Source organism: Thalassophryne amazonica, chromosome 21 (assembly GCF_902500255.1).
Source record: "Thalassophryne amazonica chromosome 21, fThaAma1.1, whole genome shotgun sequence".
Taxonomy (NCBI): domain Eukaryota; kingdom Metazoa; phylum Chordata; class Actinopteri; order Batrachoidiformes; family Batrachoididae; genus Thalassophryne; species Thalassophryne amazonica.
In genome coordinates, this window is record NC_047123.1 from 30,209,852 (window position 1) to 30,220,912 (window position 11,061).

General features: G+C 41.5%; 1 protein-coding gene across 1 annotated transcript in view; it reads right to left on the reverse strand.

The window, feature by feature from the left end:
* The window catches only part of LOC117502676 (echinoderm microtubule-associated protein-like 1), an 11,609-nt gene extending 806 nt beyond the window's left edge, over positions 1-10,803 (reverse strand). Inside the window, exons 1-5 of the mRNA XM_034161749.1 lie at positions 10,393-10,803; positions 4,482-4,673; positions 3,231-3,360; positions 1,477-1,578; positions 127-158 (exon numbers count right to left, since the gene is read on the reverse strand). Coding sequence (XP_034017640.1) covers positions 127-158; positions 1,477-1,578; positions 3,231-3,360; positions 4,482-4,673; positions 10,393-10,546 — 610 coding nt within the window. The 5' untranslated portion in view covers positions 10,547-10,803. The remainder of the gene's footprint in view (positions 1-126; positions 159-1,476; positions 1,579-3,230; positions 3,361-4,481; positions 4,674-10,392) is intronic.
* Positions 10,804-11,061: the final 258 nt, after the last annotated feature.

Below are 11,061 nucleotides of genomic sequence, written 5' to 3' on the forward strand. Positions count from 1 at the left end.
ACAGTTGTCAGGCTCATTTGCACAATGTACAAAAAAGATACCAGTAATCTGTCAGGCTTTGAGTAAATTATTACAAATTGCAAACTTGAGCTGATTCAGATTTTAGAAAGGAAAAAAAAAACTTACCTAAACTGACTGCGGGATCCTTCTGCTTGTTGCTGTCATAATGACAATGAGACAAACACATTAATAATATTTTTAATGGGGGATGGATCAGTGTGATAAACAATGACTGTGTGAAATGGCTAATTGTCCGACTACTGTTGGTCCTTCTGCATGTGGTTCCAATTTTCACTGAGATTAGCAGGGTAAGCATAGTTATAATGGAGTGAGTAACCAGTGAGTTAGTCAGCCAGCCAGTGAGTGAATGAGTCAGTCAGTCAGTCAATGAGTCAGCAAGTGAGTCAGTGATGCAGTTAGTAAGTGAGTCAGTCAGTGAGTCAATTATCCAGAGTCAACCAGTAAATTAGTCAGTGAACCAGTTAGTCAGTAAGTGAGTCAGTCAGTGAGTCAATTATTCAGAGTTAACCAGTGAATTAGTCAGTCAGTGTGTCAGTCAGCCAGTGAGCCAGTAAGCAGTTAGTCAGTGAGGCAGTTAGTCAGTAAGTGAGTCAATAATTCAAAGTCAACCTGTGAATTAGTCAGTGAGCCAGTAAAAATGAGCCAGCAAGTGAGGCAGTCAGTCAGTGAGTCAGCCAGTGAGTCAGTTAGTCAATAAATGAGTCATTCAGGCAGTGAGCCAGTAAGTCAGTCAGTCAATAAGTCAGCAAGTGAATCAGTGAGTCAGTCAGTTAGTTATAAAGCAGGCAGCCAGTCAATGAGTCAGTTATTCAAAGTAAACCAGTGAATTATTCAGTCAGTGTGTCATTCAGCCAGTGAGCTAGTAAGTCAGTCAGGCAATGAGTCAATGAGTCAGCAAGTGAATCAGTGAGTCAGTCCATGATGCAGTTATTCAGTTAGTCAGTAAGTCAGTCAGCCAATTATTCAGTCAACCAGTGAATTATTCAGTCACTGTGTCATTCAGCCAGTGAGCTAGTACGTCAGTCAGTCAATGAGTCAGCAAGTGAACCAGTGAGTCAGTCTGTGAATCAGTGAGTGAGTCAGTGAGTGTATTATTCAGAGTCAAGCAGTGAATTAGTCAGTCAATGAGTCACTCAGTAAGTTAACAAGTGAGTCAATCAGTGAGTCAACCTGCGAGTCAGTGAGTCATGTGTAACATCCACAGTGCAGAAGAACCACGGGCCTCTCTGGCACTGATTAGCCACTATAAATAATCAGTGCTTGAATGACTTTGATTGTGACCTCCAAGGTCACTCCAGGTACAATGTGTAGGTATGTTATGAAAGGTCACGTGACTTCTTATTCATCGTGTCCAGTGGTAACCAGAGGTCTGTCAGCTCTGATTCATTCACACGCAGACGACAACAATAAGTCCTCCAGTGACTGCTGGTGGGTTAAATGGGGGGGGGGGCTTACCCCTCGTGCTGCTTCTTACAGGTCAGGGCTGCAGACGTGGGTCGAGGTTTGGTCGTCTTACACGGACTGTCCTTCACACTGCCCGGTGGACTTTTCACAGCACTACAAAGAAAAACATAAATAAATCAATAAATAAATACAAACTAATTGTCAGAGAGTTCAGAAGCACATAAATCAGTTCAGATGCTGCAGGATTTAGGTCTAATAAATGCTCTGGAATCACTTTTTGCACGTTAGGAGAAATAAACTGCTTTGGGGTCAAGGTTTATAACTTTTAATTCTAATCCACAGATCTGCAATGTTGGATATGGAGCATGTTGGATATGGAACTTTTGTCCATGTAATGTGGAGGGCATCCGGTGTAAAACCTGTGCCAAATCAACATGCAGATCCACCGTGGCGAACCCGAGTGAAAAAAAGGGAGCAGCCGAAGGGTCTTACTGTCTTGGATATGGAACTGGATCACCGTTAAGATCTTATCTTCTCTGCCTGTGATTAATTCTGGTATAAATTACATAAAACAGAGGCAACAAGGACAGATGGGTGAGATAAAACGTAACGTTTGCCTGAAAGAAAAGAAAGAGACAATGAGTTTAATTATTTTGGAGAACAGGTGGAAGAAGAGTGGAGAGAACTAAATGTTGCCCGCAGTGATGACGAGCATCACGTTAGGCCACGGTCAACAGATTTACGTGTTTGATTTAAAATGCGGCTCTGTGCAGTCATCAGTGCTGCACAGAGCCGCGTTTTAAATCGAACATGCTCTGTAAATAACACTGTTTAATGGCAGCACTGTGAGGAAGATAATTGTGAGGAAAAGCTCTGCAGAAATGGTTTCTGCCTTATTACTTTGAAACAAAAGTACTCGCTGAAGTTACTAAGCATCGGCGTGCGGCCTTTCCTGGATAATGGTGGGTGTCGGCTGATGGCTTTGCACATTAGATAATGAGACTGAAACTGGAAGATGTCTTCGATTGAGGCCTCGAGTGTCAGAATGCCTCTGTGCTGGTTCAGTGGCGGATCTAGGAGGGGGGACTTTCCTGAGGTGCTGACCAAAGGTGTGAAAAAATATGAGAAAAATCTTGAACAAGACTGAATGATAAATGCTGCTGCATGCAGAATTAAAAGCTGTCCACTGTGTTAAAAAAAAAAAAAAACCTGTATTAAAAACAATGGCAAGAGAGTCAGTAATTTGATTCACAAATTGCCTTAGAATATCGGAAAAAAAGGTTATAAATTTTTTAATTTTCCATGGAAAATTGAAGGGTATTAAGTCTCCGGACTGTCTCCAGTGCAAATTATTGGGTGACCTAATAGGATTAATAAATGGAATATGAGTTTCGACAGTGTTGAATATTTGGGCTCCAAAGTAAAGGTCAAACAATGTCAACATCCATTGGATTCTATGACGTTATACCCTGTAATGTGATAACCAAGCATGACACATGGTGAAAACTATTCCTTTTTAAAGTCAACTCAACCAATAATTTGCATCACCTTTTTAATCAAAATTGGAGCAATATTCTAATGGGATTTGCTAACCTTAGGTAACAGCAGTTATTATGACTGCATGTGCTAATGTTAATTAATAACAATTGTCCATATATATTTATTTTCTGCAATAAAACATGGAATACCTCAGGGTTCTGTTCTTGGCCCACTGAGACATCTTGATCGTGAGGTGTACAAATGAAGCATGTCAGACTATTGTATCTCTTTAGATCACGTCATTGAACAAGCAGTCGCAAATTTACCTCTTCAGTGGTGTTGGGCTGTAGTTCCTGGCTGTGCAGCTGTAGGGCATCGTAGTGCTCTTTTTCAGGGAGGCAACGCTGGAGGTCACCATGGATGTTCTGGAGGGCAACGCGACAGACGCTGGCCGCGCTGTAGGATCACACATGGTGAAGACGTTAGTGATATTTACTGCGTTCAAACTGTTTTGCAAAACAATGTGCTCAAATGCTTCACTTCAGGGAGCAGTGGTGGATGGATGCTTCTTCTGTAAAGGATTCACTTGCACTCTTTGACACTGTGCATAGAATCTTTTCCTCACCAGAAAAACTCATACCCGAGTCTACCATTTAAACAGGAATGCACCAGGTGGTGGCAGATGACAACATGACTAGTTTAATTTATCTTTTGCCCAAAACACGCCCATGGCTAACAACCCCTTTACATCCTACAATTTACGTCACACTCAAATTATTTGCAATGCAGATTCCAAAGTGGAGTGGGATACACCCTAAATGCACTTTTTTTTTAAGGCTGTGCACTATAGATAGTCAAGCCAGGGTGCACAGCCATGACAAAAATGAGGCAAAGCAAACCAATTGTTTCAGGAAATGACACAATCCTGAAATATGGAAAACACTAAAAAATTGAGTCAGAAAAAAAAAATATCACAGTTTTGAAACTCTTGAAACACAAAATGAAACAATTCAATTTTCAATTTATTTTCATTTATATAGCACCAAATCACAACAAAGTTGCCTCAAGGTGCTTCACACAAGTAAGGTCTAACCTTAACCCCTAGAGCAAGCACACAGGCAACAGTGGTCAGGAAAAACTCCCTCTGATGATTTGAGGAAGAAACCTCAAGCAGACAAGACTCAAAGGGGTGACCCTCTGCTTGGGACATGCTATCGACACAATTGACAATTCCTTCATTAAATGATTAACTCATGAAATATTCTACATACAAAATACGTGATTGGTTCAATACCTATTTCAGAAAGCTCAAAACAATAATTGAAACAATCACAGTCTTGCAGCACTTGAATCACTATCACAAACAATTGCTTCAGAAAACAGCTCCAAAATGTTTACAACAAAATGTCTAACGGGCAGTGTGAACCCCCCTCCCCCCACTTGCAAAAACAAATCTTGGTTACGCCCCTGCTTTGGACAGGACAAAATAAAACTATTGTTCTAAAGAAATGTGCATTTGGCCTTTGTGCTTTATGATTATCAATCATTTAAATATGACTGAAACTGACTCTTTGGACCCTTGACTCCTGGTGCTTTCCTCACGGCAGCTGCAGTTCCCCGGTGGTCCTCGGAGATGTTGAGCCTTTTGAGGACGTCCGTCAGCGCCTTCTTCAGGAGTTGAATTTCATCTTCCTGCATCTGCATCCTCTGCTCCAGATAGGTGAGTCGATCGGCCACGTCCGGGCCGCTGGCTGCCGAGCTGCGGTCATCTGCACGGCCGGAGTGAAAAAAAAATGTTTCAAACATTCAGATTTTTCCTCTGGTGCATTGTGTGGATTTTGATGTTCAATTACTCCAACATAAATATAAAAGGTACATATAAAAATGCATTTCTTTACATTCTAGTGAGTGTATCTCTCCTGTGCTGTTCAGTGAGTGGCAATTTCTTTGGGGTCAAAGGACAAAAGTAGAATTTGTAATCATTTTCAGGAAAAAAAAAATCAGTTGGATCAAATAAAAACAGCAATTTATGTTTGAATTCCTCTTTCTATCCAAGAGTGGTTACTGGGAACCAACAAGGGGGGGAAATTGTTTGGGGCCAAAGGTCAAAATAGATGTTTTTGATCATTTTCAGAAAAAAGTTTAGTTGATTCAGTTGGAAACTTGGGGTCCATCAGTAGTTTAAAATTCAAATCTGCTCTCTGGCTGCAGATCCAATTAGGGCATGAGGAGAAAGGTTTTCTTTGGGGGTCAAAAGGTCAAAGCAGACATTTGATGGTCATTTCCAGAAAAACATTTCAAGGGACCAAACATCAACTTGGGGTCATTGAGTAATTTAAGATAAAAATCTGGTCTGTGCCCTCAGTAGTTACTGTGATACAGCAAGAGGTCATTTTATTGTTCTCAATTGTCAAGACAGGCTTTATCTGTCATTTTCAGGAATTTGTACAAATTGCATCAAATAGAAACTTTGTCTGTGAATGATGTAAGTTCAATATCTGCTCTGAATCCTCAGTAGTTACTCAGATCTGGTCACGCAGTGGGAAAATTTTGGTTGTTTTGGTCTATTACCACAGTGACGCTTAACTTTCTGACAGCAAGTTGAATTATAGCTTGTAGAAACTCAAATCTTGCAAATAGTTTCACACCAAAATTAAGGCCGTACAACCAGCTGTTCTGTGATATGGTGCAATGTGCGTAGACGCGTGCACTCATGCATGGACAGCTATGATGTCATGCTGCACATGTGCTATTTTTTCAATCTCTTAAATTTGTGGGGCTGTGCAGCTTTGCAACAGAGAGAAATGTGTGAGAAACAAATCCCGCAAATGTTGCAGAGGAACAGAAACTGATGCATCAGAGAAAGCAAGTGTGCACACGTGCACATGCACATACACAGAGAGATACATGAATATGCAATATGTACTGTAGTTGACTCACATTAAAAATAATCAACGAAAACAAGCCCACAGAGCCGTTCAGCTGCTTACTCAGCGAAGGAGTCGCGCAGCAATAAAATTAAACTGAGCCGACTCCAAAAAGCCAAATAATTTTCTGAAAAAAACAAAACTAGAAACCGAAAAGGCATTTTCAGAAGTTGACAAGATACAAATCTGCAAAGAGGTTACGTCACAGCTGGACACATCCAAACATCAGGCTCTTAGTGGAGGTCAAAGGTCAAAAAACACTGGATACCGTGGGAGATGCTGGGTCGCCTCTGCCCCACCTCCGCCATCCCAGATGTCTTTCTCTTCTTCCTCTCCTCTTGCGAACACGCCCTGTCACTCCTCTTTCCTCCGCTGGCTGCAGTTGCGTAGGCAGGATCTCCCTCCATCTGATTTTAGCGTCCACTAAACTCTCATCTCTTGGTGCTTTGTTCCCTCTCAGTCCCAGCAGACGCGTCTGCTGCACGGATGAAGTTACTGACACCCCCCCCCTTTGATCCTCTGATGTGTATGACACTACTTTGGTCATGTTTAAAGGTGGGGGTGGGGCTGATCATGCTTAAAAACTCAGCCAATGCGTGTGTGTGTGTGTGTGCACGCACGTGAGCGTGTGCGTGCAGAGTACAATGATAATCCCTCAGACTGAGCCTCTTTGGCTCCGCCCACACATATAAGCCCCGTGTCACAGTTAGAAACAGAGAAGGAGGTGTACAGTGCATCCGGAAAGTATTCACAGCACTTCAGTTTTCACATTTTGTTATGTTACAGCCTTTTCCAAAATGGATGAAATTCATTTTATCTAGGAAAATTCTATTCACAACACCCCATAATGACAACATGAAACAAGATTTTTGTTGTTTTTTATTTTTTGAAAATTTATCAAAAATAATAAAAAACAAGAAATCGCATGTGGGTGATTCTTTAACTACGGGCACTATTGGCCTTGTAAATGTGATTTCCACCACACCATTGCCTTACAATATAAAGTGCCTTGGGGCAACTGTTTGTTGTGATTTGGCGCTATATACATGTGCTCTGATGTCACTGTTTATCTCCATAGGAACTACCCAAACAATCTTTCATACAAACTGTTTAAAGGGACATTACAGTGTTGTGGTGGAAATTACAGTGTGGGACAACTACATTTTGTTTAAAAAAATCACAACAGTTGTATGACATTGAATACCCCAATTATGTTTTGATTATTTTACTGATATTTTATTCAGAGATATTTTAAAACATTACAAAAAATGTTTCGTTACCATTCATTTTTATCATTGAAGATCAAAAGTCTGGGTGTGGGACAAGCACAAAACGGCAATATTTGCATATAATGATGCTGAAAAAAGGTGAAAAAGTCATCATAGACTACGAGAACAAATTTCTTAACACACTTTCATTGTAAAGATAACTATAAAAGTGTGAAATTTCCCCTTTTTTCTGTTTTTCATACAATATGATCAAAGGACATAATAAGTGTCCGTAGTCTAAGAATCATCCATGTACATAAGTATTCACACCCTTTGCACAACACTTTGGTGATGCACCTTTGGCAAGTCTTCTTGAATATGATGTCACAAGCTTGGTGCACCTATCTTTTGGCAGTTTGGTCCATTCCTCTTTGCAGCACCCCTCAAGCTCCATCAGGTTGGATGGGGAGTGTTGGTGCACAGCCATTTTCAGATCTCCCCAGAGATGTTCAATCAGATTCAGGTCTGGGCTCTGGCTGGGTCACTCAAGGACATTCACAGAGTTGTCCTGAAGCCACTCCTTTGATATCTTGGCTGTGTGTTTAGGGTTATTGTCCTGCTGAAAGATGAACCATTGCTCCAGTCTGAGGTCAAGAGCGCTCTGTAGCAGGTTTTCATCCAGGATGTCTCTGTACATTGCTGCATTCATCTTTCTCTCAATCCTGACTAGTCTCCCAGTTCCTGCTGCTGAAAAACATCTCCACAGCATGATGCTGCCACCACCATGCTTCACTGTAGGGATGCTGCCTGGTATTCAAGCCAAAGAGTTCAACCTTTGTCTCATCAGATCAGAGAAGTTTGTTTCTTATGGTTTGAGAGTCCTTCAGGTGCCTTTTGTCAAACTCCAGGTGGGCTGCCATGTGCCTTTTACTAAGGAGTGGCTTCCGTCTGGCCACTCTACCATACAGGCCTGATTGGTGGAGTGCTGCAGAGATGGTTGTCCTTCCAGAAGGACAACCATCTGTCCACAGAGGAATGCTGGGCCTCTGACACAGTGATCATCAGGTTCTTGGTCACCTCTGAGTAAGGCCCTTCTCCCCAATCGCTCAATTTAAATGGGTGGCCAGCTCTAGGAAGAGTCCTGGTGGATTCAAACTTCTTCCATTTACAGATGATGGAAACCACTGTGCTCACTAGAACATTCAAAGCAGCAGAAATGTTTTTGTACCCTTCCCCAGATTTGTGCCTCCAGATAATCCTGTCTTGGAGGTCTATAGACAATTCCTTTAACTTCATGTTTGGTTTGTGTTCTGACATGCACTGTCAACTGTGGGACTTTATATATAGGCAGGTGTGTGTCTTTCCAAATCAGGTCCATTCAACTGAATTTACCCCAGATGGACTTCAATTAATCTGTAGAAACATCTCAAGGATGATCAGTGAAAACAGTCAGATGTACTCAGTGGGTGTGTATCACAAAGGTGATCGACTACAGATTTTCAGTACAATTATTCGAACTTGCAGCTGGTGTTACTCTCCCCCTCATGAAACGATGTTGTCTCCATGCAGGACTGTGATTTTTCTCCTCTTGTTCTGGCCGTGACATTATCCTCGCTCCACCTCCTCACTGCCCATATGGGATTGGGATTAGAATAGCACATAATCCCGCTGTTGCAGAACAGAATTAGAAACCCAAAGCTCAATCTCTGCCCGAACTCAGCAACACAAAGAACACGTTCCCTCATTCCTTTAGTGCAAATATAAACATATACAAACACGTGCATTAAGCTGCTCGGAAATTAAATCATAGAGAAGTGACATTTAATCTGGAATCTTGAGTGGAGATGCAGCATCAAGCACATGGACAGGTCACATGTGCTCGAGTGATTCTTTGCATTTTAGTCTGCTAATATCCCACAAAGGGGTCAGGTCATTTCCCTAAATCCCCTCATCTGAGCTGCACTCTATCAGTCATGCAAATTCACTGCGTGGCATATGATTTGTTTGACAGAGATGCAGGAGTTGTGATTATTATGTTCTTCTGAATGTGCATTAAATCCTATTATTAGTTCACATCATGAAAATGTAAAAACAGTCTTATTTGCTGCTGGTACCGTTGTATTTGTGAGAAAGTATAAAGGCACTTCAAAAATGACATTTTTATGCTGGTGGTAAACTGTCAGCCCGAGGGCCAGATGTGGCCCAGAAATCAATCGATAGTGGTCCACTTTATATATATATATATTTTTTTTTAATGGCTAATGTGAACATTTTCTTTCTCGTTTTGGAAGAACATATTGTTTCAAACTAATTTTTACCTTCACGCAGAAAGTTTTGAGCACCGCTCACACATCACATCACACCAGTTTTTTAAGATTGAGTACTCAGAAAAGTAACTGTTACTTTGCTGATTACTCACTTTGCTGATTACTCAGTCTTAAGAGTAACCAAGTTAGATTACTAGTTACCTTATTAGCTACATTACTTATTGCAAGTTGTCAGCAGCTTCAAATAAAGTAATTGCATAAAGTTGCTAATGAAGTAACCGTATAAAGAAACTGTATAAAGCAACTACAAAAGTAACTTTTCAAAGTTACTTTGGCAACACTGGTCCCGAGGGGAAGTTGGCATGCTAATCCTAGATCAGCAGGTTAAACTTGTGCAGGTTTTGAATATTTTAAAAATTTAAGAGTGCTCAGACGGACTCTTAGCCGTATCGGTCACCTGGAGTCAAGCCAAAGGTTGCCAGTGAAGGCTCAACTCAACTCAGCAACAAATTTTCACACATTTTTATACACAGCATGGAAAGGATTATATCAACGTATCAAGAGTTGAGGGACAGAGTGCACCGTCCTGAGCCAAGGCGGTTGGGAATCCACTTAACTCCAGAATACAATGACTTTTACCGACTTCTGCCGAGTGGTGTGTCTGCATGGGTGGACGTGGTCCTGCTGGCTGTTTGGGCAAATCAGCTGAGGAGCACTGAGTTACTTCTTGCACACTTACATCCTCCTAAGTTACAAGGCGCTTTTCCACCAAAATGCAAATAAGACATGGGACACTTTATTGAAAAAAGTAAATAAAAATGATCCTGGAGCCACATCTGCCTTCATTTCTACTCAGTTCTTTCTTTATCCAAAATTGACTGAAATCTTTGGTGCTAACAGAAAGTGAGAAGAAATTTCAGAGATTTGTCATATGAGTTTGTTAGTGTGGTTGGGGGGCCCCATCGCATTAATTGCACCTCCAGCAAAAGTTTACAACATCATCAATTTTGTGCTTTTTTTGAGAAGAATGATTTGAATTGATTTTTTAACATATATATTTGCACATTGCAGTTTCCTCGTGCTCACCTGTCATGAAATCCGTGTCTGGTGCCAGCAGGGAGTCGCTGTGGCAGCTCTCCTTCAGCGAGGATGTCCTCAGCAAGCTGTGGACCACCTCCTCCACACTCAGGCCCTGGTTCACCAGCTCCTCCAAGTGTGCCTCCTCCGTGCTTGTTGCCATGACCTCGATGGAGTGATCCTCCTGCTGAATCTCCTTCGATGTGTCTCCCACTGTTGAGCTCTGTCACCTTCACTAAGCCACCGGTGGTCACCACCTCTCGTTCTGCCTCCCTCCCTCCCTCTCACCCGCTGTCACTCCTCGGCCCGTAAAGGAGCACGTGCAGAGTGAGGGTGATGTCACTCAAGAGGACAGATTAAGGTAAGCCATCTGATGCCCTCAGCCAGGATAGGAGTCACTGTTTTGTACAACCAGGGGTGCAACTAGGAATTAATGTAAGGGGGTGGAAAGGGGAGGGGGGTGCCATACAGTCCAATAGTGTTCAATCTTTTACATTAAAATAAATAAACATTTTTTTTACTATAGCAACTGTTTTATTTAGTAATCCAACTGTTTCAAAAAATAAGAATTTTCAACATCAACTGTTTCATTTCGTTTTTAAAGCATTTCAGAGCCATCAGTGTCTTTTCTCTTTCAAGCTTTTCAAAAGAGCAAATCACTTTTTCCAAACATAGAAT